The following is a 22,654-nucleotide window of genomic DNA, read 5'->3' on the forward strand; positions in this document are numbered from 1 at the left end:
GATATGTAAACACTCGGAATCCCCTTCGATGACCTGGTTATATTATAGCCAACCATAAATTAAATTTTATATTCTTTCACCTATATCTCTCTATAAGCTTGGGTTTTTTTCTTCTTTTGTTTATTTGCTAAAGACTAATGGGTTGCTAGACACTTGTCTATGGGGTAGGAGATGTGCCAGTGAGGGAAACAGTTGTTCTTCCAGGAGTAAAATTAGACAACTGAAAGAATGTGTGTGTTACACATTTATTCACATATGAACTTCTTAAATCTCATATTAAGTCCCCTTTTGTGCTCCTACAACCCTGCTGCATTCTTTGGTAATTACAATCACAATTTCAATAATTATCTGTGGAGATCATGTCCCCTTATAAATATACATTTTGCAAAAAAACATAATGTATATATAAAACATGTGCCTTGAGTATATATAATTTATAGTGAGCTCTCTAGATAAACACTATGGCAAAGAAAAAAGTTAGATATGGGTCTGTGTGGAGACAGAGGCCTGGAGAGTCATGTGGGGTAAAGGGTATTGTCTATAATCTATAGATTGATGGGGAGAATACAGAACTCTGTGCTGTAGCTACAGACGCTCAAGCGTCTGCTTTACAGGGGAAGGAAATGCCTAAATACAGTGTGTGCTACTCATTGTTGTAGCTCGGCCATGCTCGCTCGCTCACTCGCTCTTTCTTCCTTCCTTTCTTTCTTTCTTTCTTTCTTTCTTTCTTTCTTTCTTTCTTTCTTCTTTCTTTCTTTCTTATTTTTTTTCATGCTCTGTTTCTAAGCTTGTAATTTTTTTTATTTAGCCGTATTGATTTCCTCTAAGCCATGTTGAGTGTGGCCTTCAGACTGTATCTCTAATCCTGAGCAGCAACTCCACATATATTTTAGCTTTATATTTTCCACCCTCATCCCAGATTTTTTTTTCTTTAATTTAAAATCCATCCTGAGAGTACAGTGGGCACAAGCACATACTTGGAGAATCTCCACTGGTCTGGCTTTAGAAGACAAAGCACTGATCATTCATTCTCTTCTGTATTGGCTTTACAAAATTTCTATCATTGGATTTTTAAAATATATAGATTTTATTTATTTTCCTTCTAATTTTATTAGCCTATAGAACCTATTCCTTCCCCCTTAATCTCCTAATTAGTCTGATTAGCAGGCTACAATATTGTAGATCTCTTGGACTGCAGATATAGCCTGGTTGGTAAAGTACTTAGGAAGCATGCGCACAGCTCTGGGATTGCTCCCCAACACTGAGGAACCTGGTGCCGCAAGCATGCCTGTAATCTTAGCATTTGGGGGTGGAGACAAGACTAGCCAAAGCTCAAGGTCATCCCTGGCTATATAGTGAGTGTGAAGCCAGACAGACTGGCATACAAGAGCTCCTAACTCAACAAATAAAACCACCGAACGAACGCCGTTTATTCCTCCATTAAAATCTAGACTAAGCCAATCCTGCCCCACCCCCCACACGCACACGCATGCACGCACGCACGTCTGATACTGTAATCTCATTGTTCATCTTGAGAACTGGCACAACATCGATACTGCCCTTACAGTGCCTCTTCCTCAGTGGATACAAGGTCCATGGGGGCAGGTGCTGTGTCTGCCTCCCTCGGGGCAATATTTTACTGCATAGCTATATCTTGGGTATCCACAGAAGCACTCGGAAACACTTAACTCCCAAGCATCCTCTGCCTCCAGAGGACTATGGCAGTGCCTTGGAAGGAAGGATGCTCTGCAGGTGATATCTGAAGCTTTGTCCAGATCCTTCCTCAGAAATGGAAGGTTCAGTGCCATTCCCTCCCAGCCAGCAGGAGCGCAGCTAGTAATCAGCCTCAGCTGCCAGTCTTCTAGTGGGAGATGCTAAAGGCATGGAAGCCACAAATCATGTCCTGTTCTGGCTTGTATTCAGTGCTGGGAAGTTGCCGCTTCACTTCCTATACCCATGGAGGACACTCTACAAAGCCATCCCCACTTTGGAGCAATGTGTGAGGTTGACATGTCTTCACAATCAGATCTAGCTACCTCTCTTTTATCCCAGAGGTTTATCCCAGAGGTTTATCCCAGCAGCACTTCTCAAGGACTGTTTCCATCACTTCATAATCTGCTTCCTGGTAAGCCAGCCTGGGGCACATGGAGTCTCAACTACAACAAAATCTGCAAGCCGCATGGTGCGGTCTCTCCTACTCTATATTCCTAAACAGCAAAGTACAGTAATTTATCCTTGTGCCATACAATGACCAGAAATGCCTTTCTTGAGGTGCATATCAGATGCACACCCAAACTCTTATTCCAAGTACTCACATCTGTAGCACCAAGGGTGAGACATTTGCTGTGTACCTTTTTCAGAAATGCAGAAAACTGAAGTCTAACCTGAATCATATGTACTGAATCTGAACCTGCACAAGGTCACCAAGATTTATCCTGACGTCAAAGTCTGAGAAATGCTGGGCTATTAGCATAATTAATTCGTTAATTAATCAAGACAAATAACAAGCCTTAGCTGGTAACTCCAAGTCTGCAGAATGTCTTCATAACATTTTGCTTGGAAGACTCAGAGAATGTCATGCCAGTATCTCTCTCTACGGTATAGAGCTTGCATTCTAGGAAGCAGAGAAAATCAAATCAATATGCATATTGTAGGAGGGGGTGCAAATGTGTTATTAAAAATAAAGTGGAGTAAAGAGAAGGGGAGAGTGGGTTGCATTCAAATTCCTTGCAGACATGGTGATAAAAGAGAGCTGAGGCGAGTGAGGCAGCACAAGAGTGTTGTCTATAGTAAGTGCAAGGTCACTAAAGTGAATTTAGGGGAATGAGAGAGATTTAAACTAACCGGTGCGGTCAGAGAGGCAAGAGGGACGATCTCTTGATGAAAGACTACTTAGTGATCCGCCCTTTGACATTTCATCATTAAAATGGGCATGTGCTTTTTGTGGTGGTAGTTTGTTTTTGCTAAGAATAAAGTGCTAGCCAAGCACATTGGATTTGCGTTGTGGGAGTCTGAACAAACTGTCTTGAAAACCAGAAGTTTAAGTTCCGCGGACAAAACTGGTGGGAACTGGAGAAGGATTTTTGTAACTTCTCTAACACCTCAGGCTCCAACACGCCTCATGCTGAGGGATGAGATAAGCATGGTGTCTGGTTGTGGACTGAGGCAAAAATCTCCAACCCCAGGTTACTACATAACCAGAATGAGGAACTGAGGAAGGTAGTGTCAGGCTGAAGAAGGTAAGGTTCCGGTCAGAGTTTCAAACGTATCCACAGTCCAGGTCCTGAATACAGAGAAGAGCCCACAGTTTCAAACCTCAGGCTAGTCCACCCCTTCTCCAACTTAGTGAAACTTCTCCGCCCACGCAGCGCACTGCCTGGCTCCCCAGTCCAGACCTCGCCTATAACCATGTCCTAGTCCACTTTAGACCCGCCAAGACACGCCTCCTTGTATAGACCCCGCCTCACATCCCACCTCTACTCCCAACCTCCAATCAACTCTAAGAGATTGCGTATTGGTCCCGCCTCTCTGGCTAGACCCCCGCCCTGAGTCCGCCCCTGAAGAGCTGCCTTTTAACCCTTTGCCCCGTGAGGCTCCGCCTCCCACTTAAGCCACGCCCCTCAGTCCCAGGCTGGTCTCTCAAGCTTTGGTTTTGGCCCCACCCAGCTCCCCGGCAGGCCGCTTGCGGACTTGGCGACTAGTCTGCGGCGGACGTGACGCCAAGGCCAGGCCACGGGCAGCGCGGGTCCCCTGTCAGAGGTGTCCCTCGCGCAGGAATGGGCCCGCAGGCGGCAGCTGGCAGGATGATTCTGCTGGTGGTCCTGATGCTGTCTGCGAAGGTCGGGAGTGGAGCTTTGACGAGCACTGAGGATCCTGAGCCTCCCTCGGGTAATCTCTCCGAGCCGCTGCGGGCTGGGGCGGGAGGCCAGGCCGGAGGCGCCGGGCTGGGAAGTCCCTGCGTTCCTGCTGCGCCGCCCTGGGCAAGGCAGCCCCAAGGGGCCCCGGGGGCTCCGCGGTTTACACGCCGCTTTCGCCTCTTCTTTGCCGACACAACACAAATCTGTGGTCTGTTTTACAGTTAGTTTCCACGGCAGCGTTTGGCATTGTGTGTATGACTTACAGACTTTATTTTCAATCTGTAGTCGGAATCCTCTGAAGGAAAAGGGGTGCCAACGGATACTAAGAGATTCTGATTTGTTTGTTAGTCTGGCGTTTAAGTGTTGAGATGCAAGGGTTCTTCTCGTAGCTTAAATCCTCAGAGCCTTTGATTTCAAATGATTATATATTCCCAGGACATATATGCTGGGAATAGTTCCTCTTTATGATTAGAGCTCTAGAGACAGCAATAAAACTTTTCATGCCCTTCCAGTCCCTAATCGTAAGTATCTGAGAAGTTCCCAATCTCCAGCTGCTGGAAGGCATGGGGAGACCTCTTTAACTCTCAGGCGAGTTCCAGCTCTGAACCCCTCCTATGGTTTCCAGGAGCTTCAGTTAGGCGTGCAGATTCCAATCCTGCCTTGACCTGATTTTCACAGTAGCTAGGATGTAACCACCTAGATGTCAGATGAAGGAAATGAGGTGCATGTTCAAACTGAAGTTCCACTGAGCTATAGAGAAAAATGAAATCATAATTGCAGAACAGTGGAATCAGAAAAAGTGTTAGTTGTGTTACACAGCCAGATTAAAAAAGACAATTACCATGTTTTCTTATGATAAATCAACCCCAGAGAAGTGTGTGTAGGAAATCATGAGAGGGGAGGAAGAGATCTTGAGGAAGAAGAGTTTAAAACAAGCAAAAGCAGGGTAATAAAACTCATGGGACATTAATGTAGAAGAGAGGACTCTTGGGGGAGGCAGGTGACCAGAAACAGAGAGCCAGGAGCAACTAAGGAATGAATCAGAAGCAATAATGGTATGTATGCAATATGTATGAAAATGTCTTATTAAAATCTTGTGCTTTCATAATTTAAAATTTTAAATTAAATATAGGATGCATGTATGGAAAAAAATTAAGCAAACAAATCCTTAGACATCCCTTAGGATAGACATGGTACCAAGGGCTAGGTAGATGAATTATAGTTATGACTTACTGAATGCTGGGCACTGTCTATTTTCACATAACAGATCTATTTCTACAGTCACCTCTACTAAAAGTGCCACCGGTATCTGCATCCATGGTGAGGCACACGGGGCTGCCCAAGTGGTAGGAGCCACTTACTAGGTGGTAGAGTACAAATTCTTAACCATCCCACTGCCAGCAATTACCAGGGGGAGTCGCCTGTCCCTGTTGTCCATTGAAGTACACTGTGATCAGAGATTGAATTTACTTTCAGGCTGCTGGAAATCAAGACTGGGTACCTAACCTCATTCAGGGGACTCTGGGAAGACTTTTTCAGAGAGATGTAGCTTAGAACCAGAGGCTTAGAGAGAATGTGCTTGCAGGGATATGAAGTGGTATGTTCAACTAGTGGGAGAGTTTTAACAGACTGTGTGGCAGGAGAGAAATAGGAAACCACTGGAATTCTTGTTGTGTATTAATATCAAGGAATGGAAATGGGGCTTTAATTGGCTTAACCCAAAACAGAAGGTTATTGGTTCAGAGAATGAGATACCAGCTTGGCTTCGGGAAGTTGGAACACAAGAAAGCTACCACTGATGAGCAGTGGTTGTGCACACCTTTAATACCAGCACTTAGGAGGCAGGGGTGGTGGATCTCTGAGTTCGAGGCCAGCCTGGCCTACAGAGTGAGTCCCAGGACAGCCAGGGCTTCACAGGGAAACCCCATCTCAAACAAACAAACAAAACTGAAGAAGAAAGGAGGAGGAAGGAGGAAGAGGAAGAGGAGGAGAGAAGGAAGAGGAGGAGGAAGAGGAGGCAGCAGCTACCATGTACCATTTTTTATTTCTAGTTGTCCTGGTTATTGACAGATTCCCTATTTGGCAGGAATGGTGTGTGCTGGTAGCCTTTGGGTTTTAAAATCTTGCAACTTCTTCTGTCACAACAAAAACCCCAGAGGAAGGCTCATTTCCCTAGCTTGGTTGGGTGCCAACCAAGTGGGAAGGACATTGTTGAAAGGTGTGGTGTGGAGGAATTCTCAGAAGGAGAAGCACACTGTTCCTGAACAAAGTTCAGGGCCCAAGCCAGGAATCTAATGTGCCCAGCATGGTTGGTGTCGCTGAGTGGTGTGCAAGGTTAGAGAATGCTAGTTAGAAGTGCCAGGCATCATCATATTGAGTAGTTTAAGGGAGAGAGTCCATTAGGGAGCTCAAGTGTCAGGAGATGCCATGAGGAGTGGCTGTGTAATGGAGGAGAGGGGAAAGCTTGCAGGAATATTGAGGAGGTGGGGTCAGTTGGACTCTGACTGGGTGTGGGTGGAGAGAGGAACACAGCTGCCTGGCCCAGGGCAGAGCCTTAAACCTAGTGCCAGGTACTTCCCTCTACTTTAGATCCTCCTCTGTGTGACCTCATAGTTTGCACCCGCTATGGTAACACCTATGCCCTTCTGTGTTGTACCCCAGCACTTTATAATGCATTTCCTTAGATTTTTGTCGTGTTCCCTCTGCTGTTTTTATTTGTTTGTGTATTCTGTCTTGAAGTGGAATCTCATATGTAGCCCAAACTTGCTTCAAGCTGAGCTCCCTGGTGCAGCTCCCTGAGTGCTGGGATTATTATAGCCCCAGGCCAGAACACCAATTCCTTTTGCTTAAAGTGAAGATTAAAGTGTAAACTTCTGATTCACAGTCTCTACAGATTTTGAAAGATGACATTTTGATTCTAAAACAAACAACATCAACAAAACCTCTTAGAGATTGAAAGCACATAAAAGTTTTTAAAAACTGATATCCAAAACTTAGCAACACACGGCAACAGTGTAAATTTTTACAAACTAGATGAGCAATAAATGGCTTTGTCATAATTGTTCGAATAATGAGAATGAGATTTTGGTCAGAACAAAGTAACTGCTTGAGAGCAAGGAGTTAGTCTGTGTGCAATTTTCTTGTGAAAGGGGAATTTTACTTTAGCTGTCCCAGGGATTCATAATCAAAATGCACAGTATCCATTTTTTCCTGTCCAAGTTACAGATGTTTCTTACTGTAATTTATTATTCTGTTTTTGTACTGTATACAGTTGTGATGGAGCCTTAAAATCTAGCATTATTGCATGAGATAGATGTTTGTGAAATTATCAGAAAACAGTTATTTCCACTTGTACTTTATATGTTGAGCTTACATCCCTCATTTTATTAAACAGTTGCGATGCTGTTTAATTAAAATGAACAAAACGTTGCACACTGTCATCTTTACCTCCCTTCCCTAAAGCTTTGTTTTCTCCTTGATAAAATATGTCCCGTAACTATATGTCATTCCCAGGATGTGCTCAATGTGGGTGTCATCTGAGATGTGCTCTGTGGAGCTTGCTATGTATGAATTACTGTCACTTAACGCACATCATTACTTCAACAAATAGTTTTAAATATTAGAATATTTTAGTTATGTATGAAGATGTGCATTGGCTTTTTGAAAAATTATCTAGATCAATATAAGAAATGTAAAATTCATTCAAGAGCAAACACTCATTTTTCTACAAGTCACATGGTTTTTTTTCTTGTTTTGTCTTGTCTTAAACTGGGGCTGGCTTACAGGGTCAGAGGTTTAGCCTATTATCTTCATGGTGGGAAACATAACAATGTGCAGGCAGACATGGTGCTGGAGAAGAAGCTGAGAGTTCTACATCTTGATCCACAGGTAGCAGAAGTGAATGCCACATTAGGCCTAGCTTGAGTATCTGAAACCTCAGAACCTGTCCCCACAGTGACACACTTCCTCCATCAAGGTCACACCTATTCTAACAAGACCACTCCTCCTAATAGTGTCATTCCTTATGGGGCAAGCATGCAAACCCAAGCCTCTATGGAGACCATTCCTATTCTGACCACCACATTTCACTTCCTGAGCCCCATAATGCAGAAATGCATTCAATCCAACTTGAGAGGTCCCCACTAGTCTGTAACAGTCTCAACCCTGTGTAAAAGCTCAAAGACTTCTGATATTGTCGGCAGTCTCTTAACTGTGATCCCCTGTGAATAAGACTGAAAAAGCAGATCACATACCTCCAACATACAGTGGCACAGGAGAGGCATCCCATTCCGAATGGGAGAAAAGAGAGCATAGCGGGAAATACTGGGCCAAAGCGAGACTGAAAACCAGCAGGCTGAACTCCACACCCAGCATCTCCATGTCTGACGTCAAAGTGCTCTTCACATCTCCAATTCCTCTCAGCTTTGTTGGCTGTAACACACCTCTCTTTCTTGGGCTGTTTCCACTCTCTGATAGCTCTCCTCAGCAGGAATACTGAAGCAAGGAAGACGTGTTTTGTCTCACAATCTCAGGGGTGCAATCTATCACAGTAAAGAGGGTATGGCAGCAGAGAGTGGGAGTCGGGTTGCCACAGTGAGCTCACAGTCAGATCCATGAGACAGGGAGAATGCTCAGTCTTCCTTCTTCCCCTTTCTCATTTAGTTCACTCTGGGACCCCTTAAGGCAGTGGCTCTCAATCTTCCTAACACTACAACCCTGTAGTACAGTTCCTCATGTTGTGGTGATCCTAGCCATAAGAGTGTTTTCTTTGCTACTTCATAACTGTAATTTTGCTAGTGTTATAAGTCACAGTGTAACTATTTTTGGAGACTGAGGGTTACCACAGGCGTCACGACCCAGGGGTAGAGAACTGCTGACTTGGAGTGACACCTCCTACATCCAGGGTGGGTCTTCCCTCCTCAGATAAACTGTCCCAGAAAGCGCCCTCGCAGACACATGCAGAGGTGCCTTTCCTGGGTGACTCTAAATATATTAGAGGACAGTAGAGATTAACTAACAGCTCATATCATGACTACATTTGCATAATCCAAAGAGAATCAGAACTCTCCTGTCCATTTTCCATAAAAACACATCCTATACGTTTGCTTTGATTGAAATAATTCATCACCTGCTGCAACTGACTTCCTCTTTTATGCGCATGTCTGTCTTTCTAACGTCATCTGATCAGGTTTTCTGTTATTGATGTTGGTTTCTTACTGTGGTCCATTTTGTTTCTGAATCTCTTACAGTGCCTGTACCGACGAATGTTCTAATTAAGTCTTATAACTTGAACCCTGTCGTATGCTGGGAATACCAGAACATGTCACAGACTCCTATTTTTACTGTACAGGTAAAGGTGTATTCGTAAGTATCATTCATTTATTATTTCTCTTCTGTTTTCATCTGAATCCTTGCACATTCCGTCATCCTTCCTTCTGTGACCGCTCCTCCCACTCGCTGAACTTGTCAGCTGTCTGTAGATGTCACAAAGATGCTAAGGATGCTGTTAATAGTGAAGTGGAGTTTGTTTGTTTAATAGTGAAGTGGAGAAACACGACTAACTTCCAAGGTTTCTCTCTAGTCTCTTAGTAAACTAGGATTTATTAAGGAACTAAGATTTTTTTTTTATTATATGTAAGTACACTGTAGCTGTCTTCAGACACTCCAGAAGAGGGCGTCAGATCTTGTTACAGATGGTTGTGAGCCATCATGTGGTTGCTGGGATTTGAACTCCAGACCTTTGGAAGAGCAGTCGGGTGCTCTTACCCACTGAGCCATCTCACCAGCCCAAGGAACTAAGATTTATTACCAAGGAATAGGTATATCGGGTGATGGCAGTGAGGGCAGACACCACTTGACAGTAGTTTAGCAGTGTCTTGTGTAAGAAGGAACCAACCTGAAGCCATTTTTGAATAAAGCTTCCATTTTGAATAGGGGTCAAATAAAGTTTAAGTGTCTGAGACCTCCCTGGGTAACTGACGCCTGCTCGGCAGGGAGAGATCTGTAAATGAATAACTGACATCCTGGTTGAGACACGAATGTTAGGCAAGTCACCCCGCCACTGTTGAATAAACCAACCAATGAGACGAGGAGAAGCATACCGCAGAGAAATGTTCTGAGAAAGTGCCCTATCATTAAATCCTTACTGGTGGAAAATATGTGACTGACTTGTGCAGATGTTTGTGGTTTGCAAGCTTAAAAGCTCAAACATTCTGGCATTCTCGAGATCTCAGTTCAGCTCCCGAGTCTGCGCTGCATCCCTGATCGATCAGTAGCACCTTGATCACAACACACTTTTCTATTCTGCATTGACCTGGCGTTTGAGTTGTGTTAGACCCAAGCAGACCCCATAACACTAGAAATAAATACTTACAGCTCAAGTGGACTCAGATGGAAAACAAGACTTCAGTGTGGATTTGTCTTCTCATGATTTAATTGAGGTTGCTAAAAGGCAGTCTTTATATCTATCATATAGATCATGGTCAATGACTGTCCCAGATTTGGTGTCATGCAGCCTGGTCATGTGACAAAGGTGTTAGCATTCAAATCTGTCCATTGCGTTTTCTTCTAAGTAAATAATCTGTGGACAGAACTCCATGAGGTCGTGAATACCCTGTTCCTACACAAGTCCACAGATATTTCAAGAGTTATTATAGCTCTGTCAGAGTTACCCTTGCTGCAATGAAGCATCATGACCAAAGCATCATGGGAAGGAAAGGGTTTGTTCGACTTAACACTTCTAAATCACTGTTTATCAGAGGAATAGGTCAAGACACGAGCTTAAACAGGGCAGGAACCAGGAAGCAGGAGCTGATGCAGAGACCATGGAGGGTACAGTTTACTGCCTTGCTCCTCACGGTCTGCTTTCTTAGAGACTTCAAGACCACCCCAGTGATGACACCACCCACAGTGGACTGGGCCCTCCCCCATCAATCTCGAATTAAGAAAACATTAAAACTCTGAACACTGAGGTAGGCAGAGACCCTCATACATAATTAATGTGAATGCAAAATAGATCCTTGCATGGGGAAAGAATATGTATCTGACAGAACTTAATCTGCTTGCCTTGGCACATTTTTGTGGTGCTGAATATCAAACCCAAGGCTTGATAGGTACTAGGCAAGCTGTCTACTTCTGCGTCACACCCCCAGCTCCCACGTCGCATTTGTGTTTGTTGTATGCATGAATGTATGTTCATATGTATGCAGGAGTGTATGTATGTGTATGCACATACATGTGGAAGGTGGGAACGACCTCAAATGGATTCCTGAGGCACCATTTGCCCCAGAGATTGCCAAACAGGCTAGGTGGGCTGTCCAGCAAGCCCCAGGCATCTGTCTGTCTTTGCTTTATTAGCGCTGGGACCCTGTGAGCATGCCAAACCTGGAGGGGGGCGTGGTTTTGTTTTGTTCTTTTGTTTTACATGGGCTCTGGGGCTTGAACTCAGGCCCTCATGCTCTCCATAGCAAGCACTTGATTGGCTGAACTGTCTCTCCAGCCAGTGTTTGCCTTTGGATCTGTTGATTCCATATTAGGAGCTTACCGGAAAGATACACAACTTGAGACTGAATAGGAGAGTGAGCACACAGCTGCTACAGAAAGGGATTAACGCAGTAGCTTTGTAAACTATGAAGGGGTGTTCTAGGGAGCTAGATGTAGTGATTTCCAGGCTTTGTTGTAAATTGAAGTAAAAATTAAGTTCTGTAAGACATAAGGCACATGCAGTGTATTCCTTTGGGGAAGAAATGAATGAGATGAGCTGTTGGTGTTGTCTGAGTGTGTAAACAGCACAGGAAATGAAAACCCCGAAGCCAGCACATGAGATCAGCTTCCTAAAGAAATGGGTAACAATGTTGTGGGAACTGATAGGAAGAACATCTTGTTTTCTTTTGAGAAATCCTGATTTCAGGGTTAAGCCAAGGAACAAAATCAAGATTTTTTTTTAATGGAGATTTCAGAGAATTTGGTCTGTTTGGTTTGAAAGATTTTTGTTCTGTCTTTTTTGGGCTGAGGTCCAACTTGTTCAAATAAATAGGCATTCTGTGTCCAAGCAACAGCCCCCGCCTGCAAAGACAGAAAGTTAATTAGAAAGTTTCCCAAGTGGCTGACAGATGCTGGGGACATGTTGAAGAGATCCAATAGGCATCTTGAAGTAGGCTCGTATTGGCCAAAGGATGGGACAGCGTAAGCAGCAATATCAATAAGAACATAATAATAAGAAAGAAACCCATATCTATATTTTCATTAATTAACAATGAAGTTGGGATAATGAAAAGTTCTTGTGTGGACAGGGAACTTCTAAAGCATTAACTGTGGCAAGCGAAGCTGCCACCCCAGCTATCGTCTTCCTGTAATACCTGTAACATTTACTAGGAAGATAATTTAAAAAAGAAAACAAAACAAAAACTGACCACAGTGATCTTTGTAATGTATTTGATTTTGTAATTGAATCACATCTTTATTAATAGAATCCATCATGGCTTTTTAAGCAGAGTTCAAAATTTAAATATGAAATATACTGTATTAATCCTGTCTCTTATAAGGAATTTACAGCAAGGGTTAAGTACACCTTATCTCAAATGCTTAAGACAGGAATATTTCATATTTCTTGGCTTTTTCAGATCTTGAAAAGCTCTCTCTCACACCCACACCACACCCCATATATATATACACATATATATATTATATTAGAAGTGGGAGTTGGGTTATATATACTGTACCTACATATAGCCTGAAAGTAACTTGTAATTTTTATGTTGTTTGATCCATTCTTTAAATTGAATTTTTTGTAAACAGTAAACCCAGGGCTTTGTACATGACCCACATAATTTACCATCCAGCTACTTCCCTAGCCTATGTGATATTTTGAATAACGAATTTCATACAGGAAACAAACAACTTTTCATGATGTAGCATTTCCTGTGACATCAGATACATGGTCAAAAGGCATGGATTTTAGAGCCATTTGAATTTCAGAGGCTGGAAATGTACCTCTAATTGAAGAATAAGGTCTCTTCCTTTCATCTGGCGTCTTTGTCCTGTTTTAATCCAGCCCTTCAAAGAAGCTAACTGGATGGAAATCAAGACATGGGTGGATAGCCAAAGTCTGTGTGATAATATGGGACAGCATGCATCTCTTCCCTTTTGTTTTAGGGGTTCCTGGACTGATTCCTGCACCAACATTTCTGATCATTGTTGTAATATCTATGAACAAATTATGTATCCTGATGTATCTGCCTGGGCCAGAGTTAAAGCTAAGGTTGGACAAAAAGAATCTGACTATGCACGGTCAAAAGAGTTCCTTATGTGCCTAAAGGGTAAGTAGATTGTACACATAAGTAACTTTTCAGTGAGTGTGTGTGTGTGTGTGTGTGTGTGTGTGTGTGTGTGTGTGTATTGGTGCTTTGTCCACATGTGTGTACCACATTCATGCAGTACTTGTGTGTGTGTGTGTGTGTGTGTGTGTGTATTGGTGCTTTGTCCACATGTGTGTACCACATTCATGCAGTACCTTCAGAGGCCAGAAGAGGGCGCCAAATCCTGTCACTGCCATTACTGGTAGTTACCAACAGACATATGGATGCTGTTAACCAAACCTGGGTCCTCTGGAAATGCAGCCATTGCTCTTAACCACTAAGCCTTCTCTCTAGCTCCTACATGGATACATTTTAATTTTGAAGTACTTACACTTCCCTGTATGCTTGCTTTTATTGGTAGTTGTAACAAGTGTCTAACAGCATATGACAATTTAAGGAGCCAATGTCTTTCTTCCAGGCCTTAGAAAACATCACTGAACTGGCCTTCAGTTTGCCACTTTAAAACTGCTTATCAGCCAGTTCATTCAGGTCCTGACCAGCGCTGCTCAGTGCTGGAGGACATCTGCCTTTCTCTCCCTATCTACTGTGAAATTCATTTCAACGTTACTTCACTGAGGACTTGGCCACTGGGCTCATTCCTTCTACCTTCCTTAAATCCTTGGAGACCTTGGAAGCAAAAATACCAACATACTACATGAACACTTTTAGAGTTTAAGCAGACTGTGGTGGTCCATACTTGTGTAAGGGAGCAGGCAGGAGGCTCAGGTGGGGACCATTAGGAGTTTGTGAAGTGTTTGAAGCCAGCCTGTCTAAGGAGAAACAGATGTGTAGAGTTCTTTATGTCTGAGTCCAAGGCTTTCAGCTCTTTGCACTCCCAGCAGCCTACCCTATAATTTACTGGTCTCAGCTCTCACTTCCAACTGCAGAATACTGAGTCTCAGATCTCTGCTGTGGTGGGACATCCCAGCTCAGGCTATGCCCTAGCCTGCTGGCCCTCATGGCATCCCTTCCAGCTTCCCTTCCTAGTTCACCCTCTATGACTCTCACTTCTTCCATGTTTCGTGCCTGTAGGGTCCACTGCCTTGGTTCTACCCCAGCTTTTGGGGTACCCCGGGCTTTTCCGTGGGCCCTTCCTTTACTTAATTTAGGTATTTTTTATTCTCTGGATCCATCTGATATGTGCCATCATCATGTCAGAGTTGCCCACCACAGATTTATCAAGGACCTACTGTGTCTCGGAGAGTATGCTAGGGATACACTGAAGCGTCAACACCAGACCTGAGTGGAAGAGTGTATGTGCGCAGTGCATCTGAGAAGCATATACCAGTGTTCACCAAACAACCAAACACACCAGAGACCCAGAATATGTCCAGACTACTTGAGTCTGCAGTTCTGGTTTTCAGAGCAAAGAAGTGAACCATTAGCAATCTTTTATAGAACCATCCCACCAGACATCCATGGATGTTAAAGACGTTGGGTTTCAGTGAGAAAAATAACCAAGGATCGTTCTAGGAGTTGTACAGATGGCTCAGTGGTTAAGACCATTGGCTGTTCTTCCAGAGGACCTGGTTCAAATCCCAGCAGCACCTATATGGCAGCTCACAGCCATCTGTAACTTCAGGTCCAGGGAACCCAAAACTTTCTTCTGACCTCCACAGGCACCAGGCACGTGCATGGTGTGTAGATACACATGAAGGCAAAATACTCTTACACATAGATAGATAGATACATAGATAGATAGATAGATAGATAGATAGATAGATAGAAGAGGGCCTTTTCAGAAACAGTTTTTAGAAAACAGGTTTCTTAAGCTACAAAAATAAAGGAGAAGGTATTTCCTTGGGTGTCTATTTTGTATGTTTATGTGGTAGTCAGGTCCTGCGGAATGAATCTTGGACCTTACGTTACTTGGCAAGTGCTCTACCATTGAGCAACATCTCCATCTGCTGTTTTGATCCTGACACTAATTTGCCTAGGCTGCTTTCGAACCGTTTTCAGCTGCTCTTCTACTCTATCCTGGACAACCAGTCCTGCCTTTCATCTTCGAAAAAGCAACATTTATCACTAATCATACTTTCCTAAAGACAAAGTCAGAGGTGAAGTTCAATCACCGAGGCAGAGTGTAGGTAAAGAGCTTCTTGTCTGAGATTTACTAAGCTTTGTATTCTTAGAATGTCTTGGAGATCTTTGCAGTTGTTTAAATGTACCCATTGATTTGGGTAGACTTTGTAGCTGTGCTGGGAGGAGTTACACTCTCCCTTTCTCTCCAGGAAAGGTCGGGCCCCCTGGCCTGGAGATCAGGAGGAAGAAGGAAGAACAGCTCTCCGTCCTCGTATTTCACCCTGAAGTCGTTGTGAATGGAGAGAGCCAGGGAACCATGTTTGGTGACGGGAGCACCTGTTACACATTCGACTATACTGTGTATGTGGAGCATAACCGGAGTGGGGAGGTGAGTGCGTCTCTGCCATCTTCCTTAAAAGTAGGAATTGGTCTATTGCTTGTGCAAGCTAGTCTCATAAGTTGTAGTGAAAGCAGGCCATTCATGTGGATGCAGATAAGACTCATGTGTCATAGATTCTGATAAGAAAAAAACCAACATAAGTACTATTGAAGTGACCCAAAATGGACTTAATTGCCAACACTGGCCAGATGAATGCACTTACGGTTTTTCTTTGCCTGTTTGGTCTCAGGGCCCTCTCTAGAACATTACTCTCTCTGTATACCCATTTCTTTTCTGGTAAGATGAATATCATCTTAGGGTTTTTCCTTTCCCTTACTTATAATTAATATGCAGAATGTAAAATAATATACAACTGTGATTTCAGTTATTTTTGAAAGATAAGCTGACAGTACATCTACAGTGCCACGACTATATTATTCTGGCAGCAATATGGAGTCCACACTTTGATTCAAACTGTGCTCCCTCCATTCTGTGCATTGCTTTTTGTAAGTATAGTATTTATTAAGTCCATACTATGGGCCTTCTAAGTACCTAGAACTACGGAAGTGAACAGTACAGACAGACTGGGGAAAATCCCAGTGCCGCAGCCTATGGGGATGGGAACCCTCCAGGAAAGCTGGGAACCGGGGTCCCTGCTAGGGTTGGAGGCTGATCCCTGCAGCTATGTCGAGGGGCATCATTTGAAGCCTAGGACCGAGGAAAGACAGAGGTGCAGTTGGCATACAGGGGACAGCAGCACAGGGCCAGGGGTTTGGGGAGAGAGGTGCCGGGGCAGAGGGAGGCAGAGCAGGCATTGGGGAGCTTCACTAGTGTTCTTCTCTCCGGAAGTGCTGCTCGCCCGGAAGTGCTGCTCGCCCGCCCGTGACTCACTGGAAGCAACCTGCGCTTCCCCAGAATGCCCTTTACCGTTTTCCGTCTGTTCTTCGGGTCAGGGGTTGTCACCTCCTCTTCGTAGTCTTTCCACACTGGGCAGGTTACTTCATTTCCTGTGGTCCAGTTGGTTTTCCTAGGATTCCCCGTGCAGTACTCCTCACTTTCTGTTACGCTGTTTCTTACCTCTTGTCTGCGCTAGATTGTTAGACACTAAATTAAATGGACGCTGGAGTACAGGTGTCGGTCATCCTTAATTCACCTGAACACTCAAGGTGACAACGAGGGGACGTTTATTTAGCTCAGTTTTAGAGACACAAAGTGTGCTGTTTGCATCTGCTCAGCTCTGGAGACAGCAGACAGGGCATCATAGCCAGCAGGACTTGTACAAACCACGGCTGCTTTTTCTCCCATTCTTCTGCTGGCAGCCAAGGCATGCACACCAAATTATACACCATTTTTCACAAGAGATTTCACCTCAAACCAGAGCAGAAACAGGAGAGGTATCCTTGTGGGGTGGGGGAGGGGTCTCAATACATCCAAGCACATGACCTAAGGGACTTGTTCATGATTGACACATCCCTGTGACCACAGATCTGACAAACACCATAACGGAGTAAAGATTTATTTTGACTTTGAGTTTCTTAGGGCCCAGTCCATGGTCACCTTGCTACATATCCTTGGGCAGGACACCATGGCGGCAGCAGTGTGTGGCAAAGGAAATGAGAGAATGAGGCAGGCGAGGCCAGGACAAGACACCCTCAAGGGGTAAACTTCAAGTGACTTAGACCAGATTGAAACCTCCTAAAATATTACTACCAACTGAAGACCCGTAAGGGACATTTTACACTCAAAGCTTAACTTCCCACTGAGGGACTGTCTCTTAAAGACCTCAGCCAGGTGCACCCTCAGACACCAGCCCTTTAATACACTGCCCTTCCCTGCGACCTAGCCAAGCTACAACACTGTCTTTGTGTGTCCGGGCCCCAGCACAGGACTGAGCTCTGACTGTACAAGGTACTACACCAGCCATGGTTATGTGTTTACTGCACAGAAAGCCTGTGGCCTTCACAGCTGCCTTCATCTGCTTCCTGTGAGATGCTTCTCCGATCTCCTCAGCGGCTTCTAGGACTCTAGGAACGAGAACCAAGTACGGGCTCATCCACAGCCAGCTAAAACTTGCATTCTTCAAGTTTTAAGCAATCCTGTTCCCATACACGTCGCTTTCCAGCTGATGTACTTTCTCAGACTGTGTTGAAGTCACAGGTTGACTGATTATATGCTATCAAAGCTGATTTTAATTTCATATTCACTCTCTACATGTCTTCCTGCAGTGTTTAACTAGGACAGATGCAACGGTTTCCACCCCCCTGGGGTTAAAGAAGCCATACACTTTCATATTGTTGTTTTCCCATTTAGATCCTACATACGAAACATACGGTCGAAAAAGAAGAGTGTAATGAGACTCTGTGTGAGTTAAACATCTCAGTATCCACACTGGATTCCAGATATTGTATTTCAGTAGACGGAATCTCATCTTTCTGGCAAGTTAGAACAGAAAAATCGAAAGACGTCTGTATCCCTCCTTTCCATGATGACAGAAAGGGTAAGTTCTTGCCTTTCCCCAACTGAAGACAGTGCTGAGGTGGGGCAACTTGAAAATAAGAAAGTTGATTTATAACTTAAGCACGTGACTTTTCTTTAAAAGAATATCTAGTAGTCCCTTTCCTCGGAGAAGCTCAAAATTAAAACAAGATGGTTTCTCAAGCATTGACATATACTGTGTTCTATAGCAGCCAACTTACAAAGCGCCTAGATGGCTGGTAGCATCTTGACCGCAAGAAGAAAAGATACACAACAAATAGATACAATTATCTACATAAATATATCTATTCCAAGTCATAATTTGGAAATATGTTAACTTGAGAAGAGTCAGAAGAGGACCATGGAAATGTCTGTGGGTGTAGGAAGCATGAGCATTTAGAATAGTTTGAAGTCCCACTGGGAAAGTGGCAGTCCCAGGGTCCCCTCTGGCTCTCAGGGCCTCATCAGATGCGGGTGGTTGGCCAGATTTCCAGTGCCAGGCGTGGCTTCCCTCCTGTCAGCCTGTGTTCCATACCAGTTCAGCAGCTGTTAGTTACCCCCAGGATATCAATACCATGGCTTCAGCTTTGTGGCTGTCTCACCTGGCTGGTTCCTGCCGTGTTTCATATATGTCATGGTTGGCAGGACTGCTGATGGGTTTTCTTTCTGGAGGCCTGCAGCACTGGGAAGAGTCTGACCTAGCTACGAGGCACGCTGAGTTCTCACGCACACTGCCCAGTTTGTACCGCGGTTCTGATGATCTTGCTGTGATCACTTGCTGAAGAGCGGCAGTAAGACTTCTGATGTGCAAAGCAGTGTCCTTGACTTGTAACTTGTGGCTGTTCCTTTTCTTTTTAGATTCAATTTGGATTCTGGTGGTTGCTCCTCTTACCGTCTTTACAGTAGTTATCCTGGTATTTGCGTATTGGTATACTAAGAAGAATTCATTCAAGAGAAAAAGCATAATGTTACCTAAGTCCTTGGTAATGCACTTAACTATTTATTTAATTATAGATGCTAACGTATCAATTCAACCTTTGTTGACAAGTCCCCTCACCACTCAGTATCATTGGAAATGTACCCTGGCGAATAGCACTCTATTTAACTTTATTGTAGTTCTCTTCGCTAAAACCCACCATGCGCCCCAAGCCTCATATCTTGCTGTGCACCGGGTACCTTTGTATAATTTTCAGGGTGAAAACTGACAAGTTTAGTAAGGAGCTAACGGTCTCCAGGGAAGAGATGACAATGGCTCAGTCAGTGTAAGTGTGTGAGAAATAGGTTCAGAGCCAGCGGCAGAGACCTTGCTGCACTCTGAAGCGTGGGGTTAGCTATGACTCTCCAGGAGGCCACAGTGAAGCTCTGGTCCTAGGAGCAGCATGCGGGAGAGCCAGGGAGAGCCAGCCCATGGCCCCAAAGCTTCCAATGCACAAATAGGTCGTTGCAGTTGGAGTTTGGAAGAAAAGATGGCCCTGAAGGAAACTGTCACATTTGATATTTAAGTGTAGTCACAGTCCAGTCTCTTGAAATGATCTAAAGAATGCTTATAGGTAGTGTAAAGATGACACATTGATGCATACGTAACAAGAATGGTGTCTAAGATGCTCAAGGGGTGCAGTGGCATTTGCTGTGACAGAACTGCCTCTGAGGTGGCTATGAACAATCAACAGCAAGTGGACAGTCCATGTGTGACCCTTCTCACTAGGAGGAGGCTACCTTGTAATACGCCGTCCATCCCATCCCCATTATAGCAGGCGTGTGGACCCGACCCACAGCAGTGGCCAGACAGATGTAACTGTATGCACCTTGCCAGGAAATGCAGGCACAGCACAGCTTTTAATCACCCTTCCAAACACTGATCCTGAGGAGATAATTCCACAAATAAAAATGTGTGAAAGCCTCAATGTTTTCTTTGTCTATTAAAGAAAACATTACTGTAAAGGAAGGCACACTCGCTGACAAGAAATTTACACTGCTGTGGCATCTCCACAGGCAGCTAGAAGATGGGGTACAGAAGGTGGTGTGCAGTTATGAGATAGTTAATGACTTTATTTTTTTTAATTTTATTTTTTTGGTTTTTTGAGACAGAGTTTCTCTGCGTAGCCCTGGCTGTCCTGAAACTCACTCTGTATACCAGACTGGCCTTGAACTCAGAAATCCGCCTGCCTCTGCCTCCCAAGTGCTGGGATTAAAGGCATGCAACACCACTGCCCAGCGACTTTATATTTTTAACCTTAAATAAATTCTATTTTTTAAAAAAAGGACAAGCTGGGTGTGGTAGCTCACAACTTTAATCCCAGCACTCAGAAAACAGACAGGCAGGTCTCTGAGTTTGAGATGGCCTGCCTTACATATCAAATTTCAGGCCAATAAGAGCTACATTGTAAGACTTTGTCTATAGATAAATACACACACACACACACACACACACACACACACACACACACGGTGGCACAATAAGAGCTACATTGTAAGACTTTGTCTATAGATAAATACACACACACACACACACACACACACATCACCAAGGAGTTCAGGGTCTTCTAATGCTACATAGAAACTTTAAGACCAGCCTAGGCTACATGAGACCCTGTCCGCAAAAATCAAAATCATTAAGAAAAGAAATGTAATGAGCTTATTTTAATCATGTTTTCTGAAATATATTATTTTTCCCCCGCACACTTTAGACAGGCATTAATTTTAGTAATTTTCTCTTTATTCACTTTCATTCTATTTAGCTCTCTGTGGTAAAAAGTGCCACGTTAGAGACAAAACCTGAATCGAAGTATTCACTTGTCACACCGCACCAGCCAGCTGTCCTAGAGAGTGAGACGGTGATCTGTGAAGAGCCCCTGTCCACAGTGACAGCTCCAGACAGCCCCGAAGCAGCAGAACAGGAAGAACTTTCAAAAGAAACAAAGGCTCTGGAGGCTGGAGGAAGCACGTCTGCCATGACCCCAGACAGCCCTCCAACTCCGACACAAAGACGCAGCTTTTCCCTGTTAAGTAGTAACCAGTCAGGCCCTTGTAGCCTCACCGCCTATCACTCCCGAAACGGCTCTGACAGTGGCCTCGTGGGATCGGGCAGCTCCATATCGGACTTGGAATCTCTCCCAAACAACAACTCAGAAACAAAGATGGCAGAGCACGACCCTCCACCCGTGAGAAAGGCCCCCATGGCCTCCGGTTATGACAAACCGCACATGTTGGTGGACGTGCTTGTGGATGTTGGGGGGAAGGAGTCTCTCATGGGGTATAGACTCACAGGAGAGGCCCAGGAGCTGTCCTAAGGTCTCCCGAGGCCTGCTGGTGGTAAAGAAACTGACCTTTTAGGCAGTTTTTCTGCATTGATTTCATGAAAGAAGCTATACATTAGCTAATACTAACCACATAGAATATCAGACTTAGATACGTGAATAAGGATCCTGTGGGCACTGCTGGGTCCACTCTGCAAATGCCAAGACTATCAAAGGAACGTATTGTCGCTTCTGGCTCCTTCCCAGGTGGGCTAGCATCTGTGAGTTTGCCTCGGCTAGCCTTGCTTCCTACAGCCGCCACTGCTCCTCCACCCTGATCATCTCACAGGACAGGGTGGACCGGGTTTTTTTTTTTTTTCACACACCTTTGTATATGTAAGTTCATGTATATAATATGTTTACATGTTTCACTTTGAACTGAAAGCTACTCAAAGCCAGCCGTAAGTCTATGGTAGAATGTGATGGAACATGTTGGTGGAAGCTTGTACAATAGAACACATTGGTGGGAGCTTGTACATACTTTTTTATGGAGCATTACTTACGATTTTTTAAGTAAAATGTTTTGAAACCAAAACTCACTTGGATATTCATTTATTGAAGCACACGGGCAACCTTTCATAGTTATTTGGCATATTTTCATCTATTATTTGATGATATATATTAATGCTTTAGGATTATTTTTAGCATATATATGTGTGTATATATATATTTAAATTTTAGGACTAAGAGTAATTCTAAAAATAATCTCTTTTAAAATGGGTCGGGGTGGAGAGACATCTCAGTGGCTAACAGCACTTGTTGATCTTTCTGAGGACTGGGGTTCATTTCCAGCACCCGAATGGTGCTTCACAACCATGATCTAGACAGGCATACATATATATGTATACATACATACAGGGGAAGCATTCATATGTGTAAAATCTCAAAATCCTTATAGGGCAGGGCACTTACGTCTGTTTTTCAGTACAGAATAAATAGCTGGTGGATAAAAGCCTGCTCCGAGTAGCTGAGAAGGAAAAGCAGATTTCCCTGGACAGTAGAGGGTCTAGGCGTTTCCTGCAGACGGAGGGAGAAAGCCTTGAGAAGAGTGTTGTACAGAAAGAGAGTGCTTTTTTTAATTAGGTATTTATTTCATTTACATTTCCAATGCTATCCCAAAAGTCCCCCATACCCTCCCCCACCCACCCACTCCCACTTCTTGGCCATGGCGTTCCCCTGTACTGAGGCATATAAAGTTTGCACGACCAAAAAAAAAGTAAGATACACTATGACAAAGGGACATCTGCACATCCATGTTCATTGTAATTA

At 44.0% G+C, this 22,654-nt stretch overlaps 1 protein-coding gene across 1 annotated transcript; it reads left to right on the forward strand.

The window, feature by feature from the left end:
* The first annotated feature begins 3,639 nt into the window (after positions 1-3,639).
* Ifngr1 (interferon gamma receptor 1) lies at positions 3,640-21,920 on the forward strand. Its single transcript, NM_010511.3, has 7 exons — positions 3,640-3,888; positions 9,107-9,221; positions 13,011-13,174; positions 15,445-15,623; positions 17,925-18,111; positions 18,948-19,072; positions 20,828-21,920. The coding sequence occupies exons 1-7, from the start codon at positions 3,777-3,779 to the stop codon at positions 21,377-21,379; spliced, it is 1,434 nt and encodes a 477-aa protein (NP_034641.1). The 5' UTR covers positions 3,640-3,776; the 3' UTR covers positions 21,380-21,920.
* The last annotated feature ends 734 nt before the right edge of the window (positions 21,921-22,654 follow it).

This window comes from Mus musculus, chromosome 10 (genome assembly GCF_000001635.26).
Source record: "Mus musculus strain C57BL/6J chromosome 10, GRCm38.p6 C57BL/6J".
Lineage (NCBI taxonomy): Eukaryota > Metazoa > Chordata > Mammalia > Rodentia > Muridae > Mus > Mus musculus.